At 40.6% G+C, this 24,732-nt stretch overlaps 1 protein-coding gene across 8 annotated transcripts in view; it reads right to left on the bottom strand.

Annotated features, from left to right (window-relative positions):
• Positions 1-1,876: 1,876 nt before the first annotated feature.
• The window catches only part of CEP192 (centrosomal protein 192), a 132,291-nt gene continuing 109,435 nt past the window's right edge, over positions 1,877-24,732 (bottom strand). For 5 of the 8 annotated variants that reach the window (XM_032875820.1, XM_032875821.1, XM_032875818.1 and 2 more), the window contains 11 exons: positions 22,985-23,160; positions 22,258-22,381; positions 20,450-20,555; positions 19,813-20,020; positions 17,316-17,395; positions 16,306-16,401; positions 11,966-12,085; positions 11,391-11,512; positions 8,584-8,713; positions 8,037-8,095; positions 1,877-2,327 (listed from right to left, as the gene is read on the bottom strand). In XM_032875820.1, coding sequence (XP_032731711.1) covers positions 2,186-2,327; positions 8,037-8,095; positions 8,584-8,713; positions 11,391-11,512; positions 11,966-12,085; positions 16,306-16,401; positions 17,316-17,395; positions 19,813-20,020; positions 20,450-20,555; positions 22,258-22,381; positions 22,985-23,160 — 1,363 coding nt within the window. In that variant the 3' untranslated portion in view covers positions 1,877-2,185. Of the gene's footprint in view, positions 2,328-8,036; positions 8,096-8,583; positions 8,714-11,390; positions 11,513-11,965; positions 12,086-16,305; positions 16,402-17,315; positions 17,396-19,812; positions 20,021-20,449; positions 20,556-22,257; positions 22,382-22,984; positions 23,161-24,732 lie in introns of those variants that run through there. The other 3 variants (XM_032875816.1, XM_032875814.1, XM_032875822.1) reach the window with 3 other exon arrangements.

Here is a 24,732-nt window from a genome sequence, read left to right as displayed (position 1 = left end):
ACTCCAAGCATCCAGCTTCCAAAACACAGAGGCACAGGAAGAAATGAATATCCATAAAGGCATATGGTCTACAGGAGAGTCATTTCAAGTTTTTTGTTTGCTTAACCAACCCCCCCTTTTTTTTTTAACCTCCTGAGTATAATCTAAAAGGCAGAGTGATCATTCCACAGAAATGTAACAACCCCGAGGAACTGAAAGACCATGGCAAACATTTTTTAAAAACCAACACTGGGGTACCTGGGTGGCTCATTTGGTGAAGCGTCTGCCTTCAGCTCAGGTCATGATCCCAGTGTCCTGGGATCAAGCCCCATGTTGGGGGGGGGGTGTCCCTCCTCAGTGGGGAGTTTGCTTCTCTCTCCCTCTCTGTCTCTCCCCCCTACTCATGCTCTCTCTCTCTTGGCTCTGTGTTCTCTCTCAAATAAACAAAATCTTTAAAAAAATAAAAAAGTAATACCATCATTTCAAAATTTTTGAGGCTGAATGTTATCAAATTAACACATTGAAGCATGAAGTCACTCACATTTGATGTATGAAATCCAAATTGGAGTAGGGCAATATCAGTAACAGCAACAACTGTTTAACTTGTGTTAAAATATAATGTTTTTATTATTTTATATTTTATAAAATGTTTTTATATTTTTTATCTTATAAAATGTTAAAAAATATGTTTTTATAAATTTGATTTTTTTAAAGATTTTATTCATTTCTTTAACAGAGAGAGAGAGAGACAGTGAGAAAGGGAACACAAGAAGGGGCAGAGGGAGAGGGAGAAGGTTTCCTGCCGAGCAGGGAGCCCAATGCGGGACTCAACCTCAGGACCCCAGGATCACAACCTGAGCCAAAGGCAGACACTTAACAACTGAGCCACCCAGGCGCCCCTATAAATTTGATTTCTAAGAAAGAATTTCTAAGCAAGAGAAAATAAGGTAGAAGAGGAAAGAAAAAAAAATTTTTAAAGATTTCTTATAGAGAGAGAAAGTGTGTGTGCAAGTGGGAGGAGGGGCAGAGGGAGAGAGAGAATCTCAAGCAGAGCGCCATACTTGATGTGGGGCTTGATTTCATGACCTGAGCTGAAACCAACCAAGAGTTGTACGCCTTAACCGACTGAGCCTCCCAGGCACCAATCCCCCCCTTCTAAGGATGTATTGATTTCAGAGAGAAAAGAAATTTGTTTTCCTACCTCCAGCTTACCATCACTGGTTCCAAACTATTGCAGACTGAAGCCATCCAGGAAGCTTCTTGCATGTTCCAGTCTTTCTGCTCCATCAATAATATCCAGTCGTGATCACCCAAGCCACCACACAACTGCTCACAATCTGGGATTTTGCTGCTCCCAACAACAAGGCTGTTAGCTGGGGCTCAGAAAACTTTGTCAGGAGACTTAACAGTAATGGTTGAGAAGCAATTCATCATCATGGTCCTCCTGGGTAAAACCAAGTCCGTGTCACGCCTTTTCCACCTCACAGCTCAAGATGCCACAATAGGGTACTTCTGCCCCCTCGGCAACTCACGGTCTCTCCACCAGCACCTGCTTGTGGAGCCTTCCTTCTATGAAGGGTTCTGGAGCAGCTGTCCCATTTAACTTTAATTACAATAAATGCTATTTTAAACTACATCAACCTCTCCAATGTATTTGCAGAGAATATGAATTCCCCTACTTTGGAGAAAAACACTTTCTTTAAAAGTACACTTCCTTTCTAGTCTGGGCAATTAGCTAAAAGACAGAAGGACCAGAGAAGGGATTTCTTAGAGGAAAGGAAACTGTGTAATGGAGGGAAAAAAAAAAATCACAAAATAGACCCAGCAGCTTGAGAAAATAATTAGCAGAATAAAGCAATATTCTGATTTCTGTAAGACATCATATAAAAAAGACAGGTTCAGTGGAAATTACATTTATTTCTGGGTATACCACATTAAAATGTACACCGTATTTGTTCAGAGTATCATAATCAATGCAAAAATAGAATTCTCTTCTCCTCCATAAAAAAGTTAAGTACAATACTGTAGGCTACATACATGATATTTTAGTTGGGTCTTCAGTATTAGCTTCTCAAGACAAACAAACCAAAATCTAGTTATACATATCAAGTCAATCTTACAAAATATATACAAAAGAATATCGTAGTGTAAAAAAACAAAGTTACCAAAAATATAACTTATGTAATTTACTTTACACAAAAGGTATCTAGTTAACTTTTTCAAGAGCTTCACCCATTAGCCGAATAGCAACACTCTTGCCTTCATCTGTTTGGATAACAAGCAAAGCTTCAAATTTGCCCACTGCCTTTGGTCTGAACTGCACAGGCATGTTGATGTAATGCTGGGCTCTGTAAAGAGAAAGGAAAGGTCACTGTCCTGAAGCTCCGACAGCATGAGCATCCCCTGCCGCCTTCATAAGCACGATGCGTAGCAGAGCGCGCGGTCGGTTTTTGTAAAAGAACTTAGTATTGTTACGTTCCATTTAAACTGGGTTCTCATTTCTTTGATGCTATTACTAAGAAACTGGCCGAGGAGAGGATAATCTAAAATCAGATTTAAATAGTATTGCATATATATTCCTGGCTACCCAACAGAAGAAGGGAGAGAGGACACCTGACATATCCTGCCTGTCCTCCCCCAGCGGCATACTCATACTACATATATCTATATATATGTAGTATATATCTATATATATTACATATCCTATATGTACTATACTACATATACTATACTACATATCCAGGAAGGATAGTAGATCAACCTGTCCCATGCCCACCAGTAACAGGGCAGGGCTGTACAGGTTCTGCTCCAGGACCGTTAGGAACTTTTATAAAAAATTTTCTTGAAAATTTCAGATTATGTTTGACCCTTGAGCAACACAGGTTTGAACTGAGCAGTCTGCTTACCTGAGGATTTTTTTTTCTCAAAAAAGTATAGTACTATAAATGTTATTTTCTCTGATTTTCTTGGATCACATTTTCTTTTCTCTGCCTTATTGTAAGAATATAGTACATAACACACATATGAAAATATATTAACTGACTGTTATTGGGAAGGCTTCTGGCCAACAGTAGACCATTGTTACAAGTTAAGTTTTGGGGGAGTCAAAAGTAAACCACAGATCTCCCACTACATGGAGGTCGGTGCCCCTAACCCTCACACTGTTCAAGGGTCAACTATATATAGAGGCAGGTAATGAGCACCCTGTGTTTAAGACTATTATGTTGGGGGCCTGGGCGGCTCAGTTGGTTGAGCATCTGCCTTTTGATTTTGGCTCGGGTCTTGATCTCAGGGTCATGAGATGGAGCCCTGTGTCAGGCTCCATACCTGGCAGTGAGTTTGCTTGAGATTCTGACCCTCTCCATCTCCCTCTGCCCCTTCTCCCGCTCACACATACCTTCTCTCTGAAAAATAAGTCTTCTTTAAAAAAGTATTATGTTGGGAAGTTTTTGTTCCTAAAACTAGGTCCCAAGAAATTCACAAATAAACCTTTATTCCCATGATGAATGAGACCACAAATATTTTATCACAGCCTATGTGATATCACTTTTTGTCTTAATTGTCTTAAGTGAAAATAATAGCTTTTGACTCTCCTCAGAGGGAAGGTACTTCATCCCTAAGTCTCATCAATGAACTACATGTTTTAAAGTTCAGCAATCAGAACTGATTTATGCTTTGTTTCCAGTATATTTCCTGATAAAACTCAGTACAGTGTTAGCTTTTGGGTGTACAACTGTAGTGGGCTAGAAATTTAGAAAACAGTTTTAGTATTTCAAAGCCCTTTCCCTGGATATTTAAAAGCAGAATTTTAAAAATGTATGCACACACACATAGTTTTTAAAAGTCTGGGTTATTTTCCCCAAATGCATTATATCCTAATTTCCTGTATCAAAGCTAATGTGCCTTTTTATTTTTTATTTTTTTTTAAGCTTTTATTTATTTGACAGAGAGAGAGAGAGAGAGATCACAAGTAGGCAGAGAGGCAGGCAGAGAGGGAGGGTGAAGCAGGCTCCCTGCTGAGCAGAAAGCCCAACTCGGGGCTCGATCCCAGGATCCTGAGATCATGACCTGAGCTGAAGGCAGAGGCTTTAACCCACTGAGCCACCACCCAGGCACCCCTAATGTGCCTTCTTAGGGTTTTTTTTTTGTTGTTGTTTTATTTGACAGACAGAGATCATAAGCAGGCAGAGAGGCAGGCAGAGAGAGAGGAAGCAGGGTCCCTGCTGAGCAGAGAGCCCGATGTGGTGCTCGATCCCAGGACCCTGAGATCATGACCTGAGCCGAAGGCAGAGGCTTTAACCCACTGAGCCACCCAGGCGCCCCCTAATGTGCCTTTTTAAAAATGGTACCTAGTCCTTAGCACTGACAAACTACTATTTTATCTTTCATGTTGGCATTTCAGTACCATGTACAATTTGCCAACTTAAGAGGCATAAGTTATAAGTAACTTAAGAATTACTAAAATAAAGTATCCTGAAACAAATCTGACAGACCCATCATTAACAAATTTTAATATGGAACATAGAACTGTTCTATATTCAGCTGAGAACGTGTTTTTGGATTTACAGATACTCTGAATAAACTAGAATGTAATTTAGAAAACTGTGAATTTAATAAGCTCTAGAACACTACCTGATGGATGTTTTAAACACAGAACCTTGTACTATTATCTCTTTAACCTCTCTCTCTTACACACACAGACACCCCTCTAACATACATACACACACACACACACACACACACACACACTTAAAAGGGAAAAGGCAGAGTAAAGTATGCTGTAGCCAGAGGAAAGGTCTCGTTCAAAATCCCTCACTAGCTGAGGACTAACGTTAGAACAAAGACACAGCCAAGAGGGAAGGAGGAGCTGTGGTAGAGCACTCTAAACCACATCCTTAACTACATGCCCCCATCTACAGAACCTACAAAGTATATAAACCAGGTTTCTTCTTTTTTAATTGTAAAGGAATACTCTGTGTAGGAAAAAAGGAGCCCATTAGCACAGTCAAGATACCATCATTACCAAAGAAAGTGAAAAGGAGACAAACTCCTTGGCTCCTGCGTGTTGGTAAGAATGAGGGCTCAATGACAGCACTGTCCCTGGCTGTGACTTCCCCCTGGAATGACCCAGCAGGGTCTGGCAGCTCAGCAGCAGGAGCCGGCCAGGATGCTGGGTGCACGCAGATGTGGGTACAGGAGATGGGAAACGTATTCCGATAATGTCTCAGCAGATTAGACTCGAATAAAACAATAGGTGAGCAGAAAGAATGCTTTTCAGGGCTAAGTGGGAACATAAACGAATTCTTTTTACAGAGCTAGGATAGAAATGATCACCTGGAACCCCAAAAACAAACTTTACAAAAAATTGACAATCAGGTTTTCCTTCCCCTATTACCTTCTTTATAATCTACTGCTTTAAGGGGGCTATATCCCCAATATACATCCATGCTCCCCACCTTTGAACTAGGCAAAACCTCTGTGGCCTCTGGAGGAAGCTCTCCTACTTCTGTGGCATATCCCAAAGGCCTCAGGCCACTTTCACAGTTCAGTGTGAGAACTTACCCCGAGCAGCCCTGTCAGGCCTCACGACTGCCCTGGGGAAGGTGCCTATCTGGAGTGAGGCACGGATCACCTCAGGTTCTCTACAGATGACTAAAGTCACAGTATTACTCTGGAAGGTTGGAGTTCATGGTGTCGTAGAGCAGAAAGTGATCAATGAACAAAAACATCACTAATGCAAAGCTGGGAACTGCTTCTCAGATTCTCAGAACAGATTCCGTTCCACCTGCCAAGGCAAGCTAACTGTTGCTCTGAACCAGCATTTGTATTTCATGAGCCCCTGTGCAAAGTCAAAGCGGGATAAACACAAAAGCACTAACCATTACAGTAAGAACAGGCAGCACTATTTCAGTTTTGTGGTAAAAATTTTCAAGTGAGGGGCGCCTGGGTGGCTCAGTGGGTTAAGGCCTCTGCCTTCAGCTCGGGTCATGATCTCAGGGTCCTGGGATCGAGCCCCGTGTCGGGCTCTCTGCTCAGCAGGGAGCCTGCTTCCCTTCCCCTCTCTCTGCCTGCCTCTCCACCTACTTGTAATCTCTGTCAAATAAATAAATAAAATCTAAAAAAAAAAATTAAAAAAAAAAAGAAAAAAAAATTTTCAAGTGAGATACTGTAGCAAAGTTTTGCTTCCTCTCCAAAGCTGAAAGAAGTTGTTCTCAAGTATAAAGAAACCAGCTTTTCTGCTGAACTTTACGTAAAATTTCAGCCTATGGAGGGGTCTTGAGAGAAGTTTTCTGTGACCTGGGGTTTACTTCACTTGGTCTTCTTACTCATGTGTTTAGCAGTGCCCACCTACGGTAACACACAGTCTAACATCACCAGTCCTCAATCAGTCGGGCAAAGCCTCATTAACTGGAGGCCACAGGCTGCTGGGAGTCAAGAACTCAAGACTGCAGAAACTAGAAAATGTGCAGCTACTGGTTTTTTACAACTTAGGGCCTTTCTCTTCCACGTGGCTGTTGAAGGGATTAAAGGAAAAGCAAAGGACACAAAAACGTGGCATTCCATTAAAATCCATGGGGTTGGTCCTGACGGACCTCACCAGGGATGCTGGCTGAAAGGAAGGCATTGTCAGTAACACCCAAGATGCTACAACCTCCCAAGTGCCCCCGAGGGCTAGACGCTAACACTAGCACATCGCTTATGTCCTTCTCCTAATGAACCCGGGCTGCTAGGAGCGCAGTCGTCTCTCACAAATCAGGAGACGGAGGCTTAGAGAGATGAAGCCTATGATAACTTTCTAGATACATTCACTATTTGATTTGCACAGCTTGTGCCCTTAGGTCAGGTGCTGGGAGGCAAAGGAAGTGCTGGACCCTCAAGTACATGAACAGCAGGTTTTACAGTCTGGAGGCTGGGAGGGGAGGTAGAAGAGGTGAAGAGAGAAAAGAGAAAGAGGACAGGGAACGGGCCTCCCCCCACAGCATCTTTTTGGTATCTAGAGATACAGGTAATCTTCCAGAGTATGGCTCTACTAGTCTTAGAGCCTCAGAGGCAGTCCTAGAATGTTCATAGGGTGGTCCAAGTTTTCATGGAACATAACATGTTTTTGGAATCACCTAATACTAAAATAAAAGAGTTTATAATTAATTAAATGGCTTAAAGATTCAAAGATGGAGATAAAATTATTCTTCAGTGTTAAGTCTGACAGAACACTATTGTTAAAATTCTAGATAACTGTGACAACCCAGTTTGAGATTTCAATCTAAATGTAGATCCTACGGGGGGGAAAAAAAATAAATGTAGATCATATGGAAAACAAAAAGTAGCAAGAGTGACAAGAGAAAAAGGACCCAGTTTAAGAAGTATAGGATATTTCAGGGCGGCTGGGTGCTCAGTTGGTTAAGCGTCTGCCTTCAGTTCAGGTCATGATCCCTGGGTCCTGAGATGGAGCCCCACATCAGGCTTCCTGCTCTGTGGGGAATCTGCTTCTCCCTGTCTCTCTGCCCCTTCCCCTGGCTTGTGTACTCTCTCTCTCAAATAAATAAATAAAATCTTAAAAAAAAAAAAGAAGGGATGAAGTACAGGGTATCTGAAGAGTGACAACTGGAAAAATATCACAATAAAAGTTTTCCTAATTAAGCTGGGACAGTTTTGTCCCAATTATTGAAAATTCAACTTCCTGATCCTTAGCATAGTAAAAATAACATTTAAAGAAGAAATTATTCTAAATCACAAGATAAGTAATGTTCTATGTATTTACGTGATAGGCAAAATACCGGGTAACAGGAATCATGTGCTAAATCCAAAACATCCCACAAAGTTTGGGTTGCTACATAGTAAAGCACACTTGTGGGCAGTCATAAAATGCTTTCCCAGCAGGTTCCTCAGCATTTATTAAAATTTATGACAAGGAATGCTCTGTGGTGCTGGTGATAGAGATGATGGGCTATAATGGATGGGGGAGAGCTCACAAGGCCCAACTCTCAGGAGAAATTCTGAAGTCCTGAAAATGAAGTCCTGCACTCGAATGAGAACATTTTGATTTATGATAAACTCACCTCAAAGAATATTTTGAATGTTTGACGTAGAAAGGCTCTCTGGGACTTAAAAACTTGAGCTGGAATTTAATATGAAACACTTTATTAAATTATGCAAGTTAGACATTTGAGCATACATAAACATACCATGCATTTCTTTAATTAAAGGTATTTAGTAAATTTAAGTATAGCCACAAAATTAGGTAAGACAATAAATGCTCATGAAAACACATTTAAAATAATTTTAATATGAATTTACTCTAGTTCTGACTAGAGTAAATGTTATCCAGAAATATGTTGGTGTCAATTGGTACAGAAGAGAAAGAAAACAAGAGAAAAAAATTTAAAAATGAAAATATGAAAACAAATGCCAAATATTTTCAATTTTCAGATAAAGGGTCATGAACTTCTCATGAGTTACTTTTCAAATACAGCATAAAGCATTTAAAAATTAATCATTAAAACAGGTATAATTTATAAAACAAGCTTCTAAATTATCAGGAAAATATTTATTAAATAGTTGAATACATCCATCTTCCCAAAACCCACAGTACTATTTCCAACTTACGGAGTGCATAATGAAAGAATTATTTCGCAAATTGACTTTCAACGTCCTTGACTCCCCAACCCTAGTAGGCAGAAACTGATACACATCTTCTGGGGCATAAACTCCACGGTGCGTCAAGTCAAGCTGTCTGCTTTGGAAACAGGTTTAAAAGTCAACTATTTAAAATCCAGAGTAATTTAAACAATTTATATATATTCGACAAGGAAGTGTTTTGTGTTTCGATTTGTATTTTCTCTCACAGCTCAGCAGGAAATTAGTTCTGTAATGGCAACTTCACTAATCCCTATGAAGACAGAACGCCCAGCACGGTTCTCTGCTAAGGTGAGGGTGGGCTGCTGCGCGGGACAGGACACCGATGACAGCACCACCTCTGCCCCTTTCTCCCTGGGGATTGGGTCTCCACTTGCCTCAAGGCCCATGTGCACGCAGGTGCTCCTGTCACCTTAGTTCACTTCACCCAGAGCACTCCCAGCGCAGTCCGCTGGACCATCTTCATTTTTCCGGACTACCCTGACAGTGGAACACAAGCTCTGGCCTCTCAGCAGCATCTGATGGCAACGATGCAGACACCAGGCTCAGTCTGTGCTGGCTCATCCCCACGCCCTCACTGCCACTGCTGCTGTCCCCTGTGGCTTGGCCCCGGACACCTCTAACTGCTCTCGCTGCAGTCTCCCTAGAAATCCCAGCTCGGTGAACCAGCAAGCCCACCCCCATGTGACTCCCAGATCCATAGCTCAGCTCACAATGAGCTGCTGGGCAACATGCCTGTCACCACACAGTGATCTGATGCCACAAATCCGGATTAAACCTGGGATCCTTCTTCTCAGACCTGACCCTCCACTTGTATTTCTGTCTGGGAGCCAACTCTGATCCTCTTTCTCTCTCAAGCCCCCTTACTGAACCCATTCACTGAATCCTTCAAATTTCCTTCCTATACGCCTCCCAAATCTGTCCATTTCTCATCATCTTCCTGGACACTGCTTTAGTCCTGGACTACTTAAATAGCATCCGACTTGTTTTACCATATATACTCTTGCCTCCTTCTTAATCAGACTGTACCACAGCCAGAGGATTTTTCTATAAATACTCAAATCTGATCACATCATTCATGGCTTCCAACAGCTTCCCAGATAAATCCCAAATTAACATCTACCATGTGAAGCCCTGCACAGTCTGCCTCTGCTCACCAGCCCTCTGGCCTCACCTCACACTACTCTCCCTCCCTCTGGGCTCTAGGCCTGGATGCTGCCTTCGGTTCCTCAAGGGCCAACGATCCCCACTACCTGGTCCTTACAAGTTCAGGAACTTCTCCTATGCTCGTCACGTCCGTCATTTCCACTTATCCTCCTCAACTTAAAGGTCCCATTTCGGGGATGCTCCTCCCAGATATCACACATCAAGCTCCCTCTGTCATGTTTCCCATTTCTTTCCTTCCAGTCCTTTCCACAGGTTGTAATCAAGCCTGTTAGTGAGACTATCTGTGATGTGGCTCCTTCTCTAGGAGGTAAAGCCCCTGGAGACAAGGACTAGGGCAGTTCTGCCTCCACTACCCAGCACATGGTGTGTGCTCCGTAAAGACGAGATGAACGAAAGAGTACGTAGCATCAAAAGAGTGTGGTTAGAACACATAATCTTTAAAGGAGCCTCACTGCTTACAAAATGCTTACAAAACTCCCATTAGAAAATAAATAACAACATGAATATTAAATTTAGCAGGTACTTAACACATACTTTTCTTACAAGTGTCTTCCTCCAGAACAAAGTTAGATCTAAGTATTAGTTAATTAAGGATTATAAGAAACATGTTTATTAGGCAAAATACTTAAATATTACCACTAGAGCTGTGTAAGCTACTGGTATAAAAAACACATTTTAAAAAGTTTTTAAGGGGTGCCTGGCTGGCTTAGTTGGAGGAGCATGCGCATCTCTTGATCTTGGGGTTGTGAGTTCGAGCCCCACATTGGGTGTAGAGATTACTAAAAAATATAACAAATAAGCTATTAAATAAAAATTAAAGAATTTTTTAAAAGATTTTATTTATTTGGGTGGGGGAAGCTTAGAGGGAGTGACAAGGAGAAGCAGGCTCCCCACTGAGCAGAGAGCCCCATGGGGGCTTGATCCTAGGACCCCAAGATCATGACTTAAGCTGAAGGCAGATGCGCCCCCCCCCCCACCAAAAAGAAGTTTTCAAGAATCGACTTTCATACAATGTTTTTTGGGAACATAAAATGGTGTGGTCACTTTGGTTAAACTATTTGGCAGTTTGTTTTAAAGTTAAACACATGCTGACCATATGACCCAGCAATTCTACTCTTCAGGTATTTTTACCCAAAAGAAATAAAAAAGTATGTCCACAAAAATACACATACAATACTGTTCATAGCAACTTCACTTATAATTATCAGTTCCAAATGAGAAGCCGCCCAAATGAAACCAGCAAAATGAATAAATCATGGTATGATCACATAAAACAATACTCAAGGACAAACTAGATGTACACCCTACAACACAAATGCATCCCAAAAACATGTGTGATGAAAGAAGCCAGACTCAGGGAGTGTGTATGTGTACAAAATTTAACAAAACCAACCTGTATCAGAAAAGAACAAATCTTGGGGTAAGGGCGGGGCTGACTACAAAGGGATATGTAAGAGCTCTCTGGGTGAAAAGAAATATTCTCTATTTTGACTGGAGTGGTAGCAATGCATAAGAACTCGCAGGTAAGGACACTGAGCATTTTACTGAAAGTAATTATATCTCAATAAAGTACTGGAAAAAATGTCATAAGAATGACAAAGACAACATACCCGGGTATGAGAGCAGAAGCCTCTGACACAGCTTGTCTTCGGGACTTAACTAAATTATCTAGTTTAATGAGGGAGTTTGTGGAAATTTTTGAACTTTCAGGCTCATTTTCTGCTTTGACACTCTGTATAAAAAAAAAATATCACAGGGTGGGGGAGGAAAAATAAATATTCTTGGAAAATATATGGATAATTACCCGGTTGAATTCTACTATTTCCTTCACAATTTTTCGAAGAAAACTTAAGATTTTTTAAAATTCCATAAATCGCAATCCCTACATTTTTTCCTGTTCAGCTTCTTTATACACACTACACACACACACACACACACACACACACACACACACACATACACATACACACACACACACAATCTTACCTAATCAAGTCAAACACAGATTTCACAGAGCTAACCCAGACCTCAAGGCATGCCAACAGGGCCAGACAACAGAATTAATGAGATTAGAATAGTACCAGGAAAATAGTCTGCATTTTCAGGACAGTTTTCCATGTCAGTTTCACTTAATGTTTTTAATATACACACAAAATAATTCACTTAAATTCAGTGTAATACTCACTTGTCCAGAGAGTTGAAATCTCAGGGTATGTTTCATGTGAGGCTCTTTAAGGGGGTGACACTCAACATCCCAAAACTGAGCATAATCCCCTCTATCTCTGGGCAAAAAAGTGATGGAGACCTATAAAACAACACACCCAGGGGAGAAATTTAGACCCTAAGCCTCACACACCATGTAGTTGGTATATGATTTAGCACTGGCTAGTTCTGCCACTAACTGAAAGGGATTTGAACAACTCTTCTTTTGGTAGAAGATTATACCGGATTCAAGATACACTTTTCTTTAGGGCTTTATGTAACACAGTCCTCAAAATGCAAATGCTCTTTACATGATCAAAAAATTCTAGAGCTGTCAAGTACAAGACCTAAATGAGGAAGGTCAACCCCAGAAACACAATCCAGTCTTTCACTGAAATGGTTATGGACCCCTCTGCTGGCCACACAGTAAAGGTCTAAGGCCTAGAACCAGTTACCCCAACCACACACCTCAAAGTCATACACACGAACTGTATGCATACAATCTGTAAAAAGGTCAGTAATGAGAAAGCTGTAGTATTTAAAAAATAGTATTTTATAAACTTTGCCAGTGTTAAGTGCCTCCTTTATCAACGAATTTAGTGTTAAAAATACTATTAGCTACATTAACCACTAATCAGTATCTTTGAGTCTGGACTTTACCTTAAAACTGTTAAGTGATCCAATTTCTGTCAATACAGAACATAAGAAACAATGCAGCCAGCAAGTCTTAGAGTGTGGAGGCAAAGGCAGGATACTCATGGAAAAGAGATGATCATCAAGATTAGGGAATTACGCTGTTAAAGAGGGTATGGACACTGCCAAGATCAAGGAAGAAAGAACGAAAACAACCAGGTCCTAAATGGTGAAACTTTACGAATTATCTGGAACACTGTTTTCCAACACCAAAAATAAACAAAGAGGAGGGGACAACCTACTAGCACTGTATGTGACACACACTAGACACATAATAGGAGCTTGAGCATTCATTAGCTCATTTAATCCCAATCAAACTGACTGATGTTTCAGAAAATTACTAAGTACATCTCTTACTTTAAGAAACAGGTAACTAATAAACTAATTTTTTCTTCCTTCTGGATCACTATTACATTCCTCAATAGTGGTACTTTTTAGGGAGTATTTCCCTAAATGGTCCCAGAGTGATATGCCTTGCTTTCTTCTCCCCTAACATAAATTAAGTACTCAGACCTGGAATTCAGTTGATGAATGTGACCTGACAATGTGGCAAGCAACGAGTTCAGTCCAAGATATACAGTGATGAACACACAAAAAATCAAAGATCCCACAGAGGTTTCATTTTTATGTTCTACTGTGTGAAAGGAGAAATCCTGCATCCTTGTTTTTCTATTTTCAAACCTTCATTGAGATAGAATTCGTACACCATAGACCCACTTCAAGTGCAGTCAGGGTTTCTAGTGTATTTCCAGAACTGTGCAACCACCACCACAACCTGATTTTAAACTATTTCCAACAATCCACAAAAAACCCAGCCCCATACAATCAGCAGTCATTCCGCACTCCCAACCTTCACTTCCAGCCCAAACAACCACATATCTACTTTCTGTCTCTACAGATTTACCTATTTTACATATTTCACACAAACTCAGTCACACAATATATGGCCTTTTATCTCTGGATTGTTTCACTTAGCACGTTTTCAAGGTTCATGTGGTAGCATGTTATCACTACTTCACTCCTTTTTATAGCCAAGAATTACTTCACTGTATGGGTATACATTTTGTTTCTTCATCTAGCAGTTGATAGACATTTGGGTTATTTATTTCTATCCCTTTTCGCTATCTTGAATAAGGCTGCTATGAACATTTGTGTGTACATTTTTGTTTGAACACTGGATTTCTTTTTTTTTTTAAGATTTTATTTATTTATTTGAGAAAGACGGGGGGGGGGGGTGCATGAGCAAGGGGTGGTCAGAGGGATATGGAGAAGCAGACTTCCTGATAAGCAGGAAGCTCCATGCGGGGCTCGATCTGAGGACCTCGGGATCTTGACCTGAGCTAAAGGCAGATACTTAACTGACTAAGTCACTGAGGTGCCCTGAACTCTGATTTGCAGTGTTTTGGGGTATATATTCAGAAGTGAAGTTGGTGGGTCATCCGGTAATTCTACATTTAACTTATTGTGGAACTGTCAAACTGTTATGCAAAGCAGCTGTACCATTTTCCATTCCTACCAACAATGTATGAGGGTTTTAATTTCTCCATATCCTTACCAACACTTGTTATTGTCTGATTTTCAAAATCTGTATCATCCTAGGCATGTGAAGCAATATCTCACTGTGGTTTTGTTTTGCATTTCCCTAATGAACAGTGATTCAAATATTTTTTCATACATTTATTGGTCACCTGTATATCTTTTTTTTTTTTTTTTTTGGAGAAACATCTATTCAGTTTTTTTTTTTTTTTTTTTTTTTAAGATTTTACTTATTTATTTGGAAAGGGGAGAGAGAGTGAGTGCACAAGAGCAGGGGGAGGGAGCCCAATGCGGGACTAGATCCCAGGACGCTAACAGGATCAACACCAGAGCAGAAGGTACGTAACTGACTGAGCCAACTAGAAGCCCCTCTTTAGATCTATTCAGATCTTCACCCGTTTTTAAAACTGGTTATTTATCTTTGGGTTATCTAGTTGTAGGAGTTCTTTACACATTTGGGGTACAAATCCTTCATTAAATGTATGATTTCTAAACATTTTCTCCCATAATCTGGTATCCCTTTTCACTTTCTTAATAGTATCCTTTGATACACTCAAGTTTTACATTTTGGCAACTCATCTATTTTTTTCTTTTGTCACTTGTGCTTTACTGGTGTCATATCTAAGAAACCAAGGCTTAACCCAAGGTCATGAATATTTACTATGTTATCTTTCAGGAATTTTATAGTTTCAGCTCTTATATTTAGGTCTATGGTCTACTTCAAGTTACTTTTTGGATATGGTGTAAGGTAAGGATCCAACTTAATATTTTTGTAGGAGGATATCAGTTGTCCTGGCACTACTTGTTCAAAATATCCTTTCCCTATTGAACTCAGTACCCTTATTGAAAAAAATCAACTGACCATAAATATGAGGGTTTATTTAGGGACCCTCAAGTCTATTCCACATATTCTTTATTTCTATCCTTATGTCAATACTACAGTTTTGATTAGTATGGTTTTGAAAATGAGAAGTGTGAATCCTCTAACTCTATTCTTTTTCAAGATTGCTTTGGTTATTCTGGTTCTCTTGCATATCTACATGAATTTTAGGATCAGCATGTCAATTTCTTTAAAAAACAAACAAAAAACCAAACAACACCTAGGATTTTTTATTGAGATTATATTGAATCTGTAGATTAATTTAGGGCATACTGCTATTTTAGTAATGTTAGATATTCTGATCCATGAACACAGGATGTCTTTCCTGCTGGTTTTTTTGGCAACCCTTCCCCCACTGCCTTTGCCCCAGATGTTGAACTTTTGTTAAGCAATGTGTCTGTTCCTTATTATACTGCTTTGCCATTACTGTGGGCTGGGAAATGAAATAAACTATGCCTTAGAAGAGTATGCCTTTCCAAAAAAGTCAGAAACCTTCTGGAAGCCTGTTACACAGACCTAGTAAAGTGCACAAGGTTTGTGACTATCATTGCTCAAAGATTCTTGTATAGCCAGTAATGAGTCCACAACTATAGTCTAGAACTGATTACCAGTCTGAATCTCTGAATAAATGGACAATGTCATATAAATGCTATAGCTGAAATGCATTTCGGCAGTTAGCAAATGAAAAAGTGTATTACTGAGACCAAGTGAATGACTATGTCACTAAAGGATATTTGAAAAAACTGTGTCAGGTCTACCAATGGATTAGAACTTAAGAGGATCATGGTACTAAAAGGATCCATCACCATTTGCCCATGAAGATATACTGTTGACTATGACATGAACACAGTTGTTCTTGAGTGGTAGCAGATTATTACGGCTGGTGGACAAAATACTGTCTAGATTAGAGCTATTCGAAGTGTGTTATAAGTAATGGCAGCCTGTGGCCACCTGAAGCGCTTATATCAGAATGTAAATCAATCCTACCATTAAGCATGGCATTTTGTTGAGCTATTTAGAAAGCAAGAGCTCTGCTGCAGGAAGCAGCCCACTGACATGCACTGAGGCAGGTCTTCTCCTGTGGAAAGCTGGTTGTTAGCAGAGCAACACTGGTCTAGGTGAAGCTGCTACTCTGGGTGGAAACAAATGAAGGTCCCCTGGTCAATTGACACCATGTTCTTACCAATGACTATGAAAAAAACGTCAAAACTCACCTTCCGAATTCCACGGCTTTCCAATATACCAGAAATAGGAGAACATATGAACGCTGCATAGGTAGCTCTAAAAACATCTCCACTGTCATCAACTCCCTACAATCATTTAAGCAATCAAATGAAAAAAACAGAAGTCAGAGTGACACCATTACCTTTATGGTTACCAAGGACACACGAACCCATTTTGCAGGGGCCAGGAGAGCTCAGTGCCCGCCTAAGAGTGGGAGCACTCCTTAACTCTGCTCACAAAGCCCATGCTGACGCCCCTCCTTCCACCAGCAGCCACTCCTTCCTGGCTAGTCAGCTTTAGGATGGTGCTCATCCTGTTCAAGGGCAGCTGCTCCTCAAGGACCCTGAAGACCCTTTGCTGAATGTACATTTTAACATCATATGCAATACCAGTTATTTTTTTTTCAGTAGATACAGCACTATTTTTGCACACATTTTGTTAGTGTGAGGGCTCCAAACTACCACTGTCACACAAAATACACGGCAGGAAAGACACAGCATTCAAACAACATGGGTGACGACATGCTCAATTTAGGTATAGAGCCCGCTGCTGGAGACCATCTGTAGTATAGAGTCGGCTAGCACTCACTGACAAAGAGCCTGTCTCCTACACTAGCTCCTACTGGCTGAAAACACGGAACAGCACCCAGACTGTGGAAAAGAAAAATGCACGTGCATGTGCACATGCACACAATATTCCATAATAAAACTTTCATGTTTTTTCAAAATAGTTATTTTCAGATAAAAATCAGGACTGTAGGAGGTAGCATTAAATGAGCAAGCACATATTTCCAAATATACTTTCTAATCTGACTCTAAAAACAATCTTGTGAAAAAGATGGGGCATGTATTAGGCACATCTATAGAGAAAATCAAGTAAGTGAATTAGTGGGACCAAAAACCCCCCAATAATCTCAACCTATGTTCATAATTCAGTATAAAAACACCCTGAGTAAAGTTTAAACATTAAAACGAATATATCTAAGGCAATTATTACTGACCTTGACGTAAGGTGGAGCTAAGGATGACAGATGCCACTTCACTTCTGTGTTACCATGATTTTCAAGTTCCAGAAAATTTTCTACAAGAACACATATGTCACAAGTCAAACAATTCTTGGAGATGTAAGTAAACAAGCAGATTACTGTGATACAGTATAATAATGACTAATTACCTCATCAGAGGGGAAAGGTACACTCATCAGATCCTCAGAGGAGCCCCATGGGAATTTACAGTATTTTCTAACAAAATCAAATTTGACAGATATCTTGTTTTGGATTTAATCAAAGGATAATGAAGGGCTTATGCAAGAGAGCTGTAAGATGATTTCCATGTTAATTTAAAGAGTTACTGGCTGCTGTGGAGAGGAGAGACCACAAGGGGGTCAGAGTGGATGAGGATCCGTGGTAAGACGCCTCAGCAACAGCTGCGTGGAGAGAAGACACGTGGGGTAGTGTCTATCAGGCTTGAGTCAAGGCAGTGGGAGGAAAAGGAGCAGGCAGACAGGGGATCCATTCTGAACATGAACTACAAAGGACTTGTTAGTGGACTGTGTGGGAAGAGGGAGAGAGCAGAAAGCAAGTAACTTCCAGGGATTTGGCTTAATGAGCAGACAGCAGGGCCACTTACAGACATGGGTAGGGCTGGAGGAGAGGCAGGCTTCATGGGTAAAACAGGAGTTCTGTTTGTGAGATGCCAACAGGGCAGAAGCTGAGCAGGGTTCGGGAAGAGCAAAGAGAAAGAAGGGAACACAGGCGGGCCCAGGAAGAAAAAGAGTCATCAGTGAAACCTGAGAAGGAGCCTGTGAAGCAGGGAAAACCAGGAGAGGCACAAGAAAGTAGTCCAAGGAAGGAGGAGTGGTTGACCCCAGCCTTGAGGGGTCAAATTAACAAAGACCTCTCAAAGAGACACTCCCTTTTCAGTGACCTTGATAGTGGGGTCAAGGCAGGTGGCAGCACCCATTTGGTTACAGCCTGAGGAAATAAAGGCAGGGAGCACAATCCTTCCATGAGGAAGGGGTGTCAAGGAAGCAGGGAGAGCAGAAAGGAGATGTGGGGCCAAGAAAGGCATTCCTTAGACACGTGATGGCAGAAAGTACTGTGTGCCAATGGAAAGGCATCAACAAAGGGAGAAGCTGAGGACACAGGAGAGAAAAGGGGCAGAGGAAGGCCCTGAGACAGCAAGAATAGATGGGCCTAGATTCCAGGCAGAAGGATTCATTTGGGATGCAAGCAGAAGCCTCCCATTTAGTCTAATGGCTTTTGTATTTGCAATGATGTGTGAGGCAAAATCGAGAGCTGGAAAGAGAAACCAGGAGCCGGGGAGGGGCATGAAGAGCGAAGTTGTCGAATGACTACAGGAAACGGGAAAGGACACACACCAAGGAGGGCTGCTAGAACAGCCTGGTGCCCAGTGGCATCTGAGAACAGAAACCACAAATGTGCTGGCGGGTGCAGCCACCGTTTCCTCTGGCAGCGAGGTTCGGCTACAGGAGACACAGAGCTGGGAGGCGGCTGGGTCTGACTTGGCTTAGGATCTTGCCACGCAGGAAGGCAGAGAGAGGGGCACACAGCAGTTAAGAGCATTCCTAAGGCACTAACTGCAGTGACAGATGACAGAATTCAAGCAGAAGTGGCCAAGACCGGGCTGCGGGCGAGTGAGGAGGTAGTAGGGCCAGTGGCCTGGACATCGGAATGAGGCTAGAGAGCCGCTGGAACTCCTAGAGGACGCGAACAGGGAGGATGGAGTGAGCGGATAGGCGATGACCAGGGAGGGACAGGCTTGACGGGCAGTGGAAATTAAGTGTGAGTGGAAGACAAAGCCAGTGAGAGAGACAGAGAGTGAGGGCCAGGTGACAGAAGGCCCACACCCTTTCCAACAAGTGCCACATGCAACCCCAGTCACTTAGACTGAGCCATCACAGGGAGGTGAAGAGGGGGGCAAGCAAAAGAAGGGTTCACAGGACCCTGGAGGAGTATTAGCAATACTGAGTACCTACTATGTGCCAAACACTATGCCGAGCGCCTTAAATACCTTATTTCATTTACTCCTCAAAGCCCTCCCTGAAAGTCGTAGACTATGATAGCCATTTTACAAATGGGGAAACGGAGTGTATCTATCTAACCTCTTTTAGTGCTTCAAAGTATCATTAGTGAGGGACAGAACCAGGTTTTACCTACTTTCTCCTCTTCTTCAGCTGCTAACTAATTAGCAGGTCTGGTAAAAGACCCAGTGAGAACTGGGGAGGGATGGTTCTGACCAGGTGGAATCTGAGACTCCCAGAATACACAGAGTTCTTAAATACCTAGATTTAACATTTTATAATTTTTAAGCTCCTCCAATCTGGCCTGTGATTGAAGTGACTGCCAATGACAACCTGAGTATCTCCTGAAATAGGGGACAATATTATCCTTGTCACTGCAATGAAGATCACTAAAAACACTGTTAGACTCAACAAAACCGTGGTTATTTGAATTATATAACCTTGTGATACCACACCTGAGGTTTCACCAGGTTCTGTTGCAGGAAAAGTAATAGTCTTATTTCTTATCTCAACTTTTGTAGAATGTGGTTTTGTCACTGGTTTCACCAGATGACTAACTGCAGGCTCAGCTCCTGGAGAAAGGATTCCAAATGTGCTGGTGGCCAAGTGAGCAAGGAGTTCTTTCTGGGTTAAGTCTTCTCGAATTTGAACTTTCACAATTTTCTGAAATGAGCCAAATAATTTAGGCGGTAAGACACAAGTGGTCTATCATTTTAAAGAAACAATTCTTATTTTTAAAACATGGTGGAGAAAAGTAATGCCAAACAAATGAAACATGGATGGATTAGAACATTTATTCAGATCTCAAAGTAAATCTTTGACTCTCCCAACTCCCTTCTTTTTCAATGCATATTTTACAAATCAATAGTGGTTTCTAGGCTCCACTCTCCATTTCTGCCCCATCCAGGAGAATCGTTCAGATCACTAACGGAAAAAGTCTGTGCTAAGCTCTCTATATGAATACGTCTAGCCAGGCTGAAAGAACAGGCCCCTTCATTTCACTTCTGAAAAGTAAATGCTAATAAGGATCACAACACTTAAGTTGCAAAACAGGAAAAATGCTGCTTAAAAACAAACAAACACTTAAAGTACCTTCTGTCCATTGTCAGAGTGTACATAGATTAAACCACTCCATGGGAACATTGAATGTTTTGTAGATAAGGAGGAATTAGGACTCACAAGAATTTGTAGTTGACTCCTGAAAAAATTAATTTAATAATGAAAACCAAGAATATCCTATACTTGAACAGCAACAACCACAAGTTATAAATACTGTTCTATCAATGCCCAGCTCTCCTTGTTGCTCACAAAGAGCAGAGAAGAGGTGAGATCCCGTACATGTCTGATTCTGCAACAGCCCCAACTCATGGCTCACAAAAAGTTGAGTGGCATAAACCCATGAACCTAAGGGGAAAACTCATGTGAAAACAGACCATATAGTAGAAATGCCATTTAAAAAGCAATTCAAAATAAAAATTTCTAGAGCGCAGGACCAATACAAAAGCTCTGAGCCACCTGATAACAAAGAATGATACAGTTACCGTAAACAGAGAATGAAACAGCAGGAAAGAAAACTGTAAGAAAAAGGGAGGGGGATGGAAAAGAAATGAAAAAGACTCCTTTTTTATCCAATTGCTAAAACTTTGAGCTCACTGTTCTCTTCAAGAGCTATGGAATGTCAAAGATGACTTTTAAATGTGGACAATGTAATCAGATTTGTGACTTAGAAGAAACAAAAAAAGTTGTAAAAGATACTTTGGCACACATGTCAAAAATGGCAGAGCAAGCGTGCCTGGGTGGCTCAGACAGTTAAGCATCTGCCTTCAGCTCAGTTCAGGATCTCGGTGAGGACTGAGTTGGGCTTCCTGCTCAGCGGGGAGTCTGCTTCTCTCTTTCCCTCTGCCCCTTACCTACTGTTCATGCTCTCTTTCAAATAAAATAAAATCTTTTTAAAAAATGGCAGAGCAAGATTATTTTCCATTCCTAACAGCTAAATGTGTGGGATGATGTTAAAAGTTATTAGTGAACAATCTGTTCTATCATTTCCCTATCTTTTCAACCATTAATTAGTAAATGTTTAATTCATTGCTTTGGTCCTAAGAATGTTTCTCTGGAGTATCCCTAACCCTACCTTAGGTCAGTATTAATCAACTATAACTCTTCTAAAATGCATACTTCACCACTTTGCAAAAGTAAATAACTTCATATTGCTCTTATGCGAAGCTTCCATTCCCAAATAGGAAGCAACCTGCAGATGTGAATGTTCTGTGCCAACCCAGAAGAAGTCCCTGAAAAGCTGCAAAAGTGCAGCTTTACCTCCTATTAATAATTAAGCTGCACAGAGAGGACAACTGCTTATCAGCATCTGGTCCCCAAGACTTCCTTCTTAGAATATTATTTGTAAAAAATGGCCAGCCAGGTTATGGTACAGACATATTAAAAGTCAGGAAACTTTGTCTATAAAATGTTTGTTAGACAAAACTAGCAGAGTAAGTTGAGCCAGACCCAAGGTAATGAAGGACAGAACCATCTGGGCTTTAGGGACCACCACCCCTCATTATCTGCCCAGCTGCATCTCCTGCTTTGTAATTTGGTATGCAGAGTAACATGTCCGCACAATCTGATGTTTTCTACTTCAGGAAATCTTTCCCACCTCACTCATATCTCTTAACTCTTAGGCTATATACACTGTAAGTGGCCATGGACGTGGGCTCTACTTTGCTAAGGAGCATGAATCTTGAACTTCACTGTGGTCGGTCCCACAAAAACACAGGGAACTCTGTATGGGGAGCATATGGCAAAATTCTACTGAATAAATTAAAATGGCATAATATCTAATCCTTCAAAGTCACCATGCTAACATCTGAACAACACCTCGAGGGAAGGGAAGTCATACTTACTCTGGTGGGATAAATCCATGTTGTGGTGTTACAGTAAGGCAATGTGCCGGCCAATACAACTCAAATTTCAGTAACCTAACGGAATTATTTAAAATCTGGAAACATGCAGTTTTTGCCAGATCACCTATTATATCAGAGAAATAAAATATAACTTACATTTAGCATTAGTGAAAAAAAACCCAAATGTTAATAAATAGTAAAAAAGAATCCTTAAATACATTAGTCTACCAACTTAATTTTGCTTTATAGGAATTTCAAATCCCTGGTAAAATAAAACCATTGTGTTTACTCTTAAACTACAATGATACTGAACAAAGAGGTAAAAGGACATCTGGAAATTGTTACCATCTGGTCTTATCTTGGGCACATACATTGGTACCAGATTTATTCCTACTCTAAAGCAACTATATCAATGTGAAAAGTAAAAGATGCCAAGTACCAAATGAGATCTTTGGGGCAAGGGATGTGGTGGGAGAAAGGGCCCATGGACTAGTGGCCCAGCCAGATGGAGAACTGGAAGCTTGGAATGAGGACAATGGCCTTGTGCTAGACAATGCAAAGGTTGCCTGTGAGGTAGGTCTCAGTAGGGGAGAGGAGGACCTGCATAAGCCATTAGTTACATCTGTATACACTCCAAGTATATTTCCTAGATGAGCAATGGGCTCAGAGTGAGTACAGCCCTGGTTTCCAGAGTGCACTGCTGTTGTGTTGTTACTGATATACTCACAAGAGGGGGCCATCAAAATCAAGTGTTCAGGCTGGACAGACCACATTTCCTTAGAGGATGATTTATTTTGGGGTGGGCAAACAGCTTGTGAAAGAAGTGGAGAACCTTGAGGACCCTTAACTGGTAAAACATCCAAAGAAACATTGCCACCATGTTTCCCAGGACTGTCAGATTCACTATAGAAACAGAAAGAGAGATGGGGAGAGGAAAGAAATTAAAAATGATAAAAAGCTGGGGCGCCTGGGTGGCTCAATCATTACGTGTCTGCCTTCGACTCGGGTCAAGATCCCAGGGTCCTGGGATCGAGCCCCATATCATGCTCCCTGATCAGCGGGAAACCTGCTTCTCTTTCTCTCGCTCCCCTACTTGTATTCACTCTCTGGTTGTCTCTACCAAATAAATGAATAAAATCTTAAAAAAATATAAAAAAATAAAAAGCTTATGACTAAGGATGTTAACCATTTGCCATGCACTGTAAATGAAATACTGTGTTTTCTTGCCAATATTTTACCGCAATGTTTTACTTTTTGGTTGTATAGAAGCTGTGTATTAAAATATTATATTTCTGCTTTTAAAAAAAGATTGAAAAGCCAGACCATGTCATATTTTTATATTAATTCTTCATAAATCTAAAAACATTTGGATAAAACTGAAAGTGTATTATGGAATATACTGTGTATGTTTCATGGAATAAAAATTGTTCACTGTATATATATATATATATATTTTTTTTAAGATTTTCTTTGTTTATTTGACAGAGAAAGAGATCACAAACAGGTGGTGGGGGCGGGGGCAGGAAGCAGGCTCCCCACCAAGCAGAGAACCTGATGCGGGGTTCGATCCCAGGACCCTGAGATCATGACCTGAGCCAAAGGCAGAGGCTTAACCCACTGAGCCACCCAGGCACCCCTTCACTGTGTATTCTTAAAGTAATGTATAAAAATACAGTATAGTTCAAATATTGTTATACTAATCTTTCATTAGAATACTGATTTAATTTCTTTCCTGTCTTGACTTAGCATGCCATCTGAAGTCTCTTAAAAGATTTATGAGAAAACCACCCAATATTAAGAATTTTTAAAAAACAAAACTCTTAATATATCTATAACTGTACAATGATAACTGGTTTCATGATGCTAACATTAAAGAAAGCCTTCCGGGCAAAGTACTATGGTAAGAAATGCTGATAAGGTTTAAGATTTTTATTAAGTGTTAAAAAGTGTTTAGCCTTAGATTACAAAAAATTGTGTAATTCTAATGAATTTTGTAATCATAGAAGCAAATGATTTAACACGTTCACTTGGGTAGTGCCCAAATTCTCCTACCATAGAGGAGAGCTCCATCTTTATTTCAAGTAGAAACTCAACAGACGAGAAGAATCTTCTCCTCACCCTCTTACCCATTGCCCTCTCACCTGCTCCTTTTCCAATCAGACCTCTACTGCCCCAGAGACAGAGATATAATGGAGGTACCAGCTAATAGTCAGAAACAATTTTTTACAGATTATAGAGCTGCTTCTTGGTTGTTTATTTTCCTAAAAACCAGCTCCTCACAATTTAAGTGGTTTTTGATATAATTTTTAATGTATTTAACAACTATTTTAAACTCTTTGATTGAATATCTTAGAAAAGAATTATCATTAGAAGCATAGGAATCCTTTTAATATATTGTTGAATTCAGTCTGCCAATATTTTGTTGAGTATCTCTACATCTGTGTTCATTAAGGATATGGACATGTAATTTTTTTT

The sequence above is a fragment of the Lontra canadensis genome, unplaced genomic scaffold, assembly GCF_010015895.1.
Source record: "Lontra canadensis isolate GAN:19392208 unplaced genomic scaffold, GSC_riverotter_1.0 scaffold57, whole genome shotgun sequence".
Classification (NCBI taxonomy): Eukaryota; Metazoa; Chordata; class Mammalia; order Carnivora; family Mustelidae; genus Lontra; species Lontra canadensis.
The sequence above is the reverse complement of the archived record's forward strand: the minus strand, read 5'-3'. Positions and strand labels throughout refer to the sequence as shown.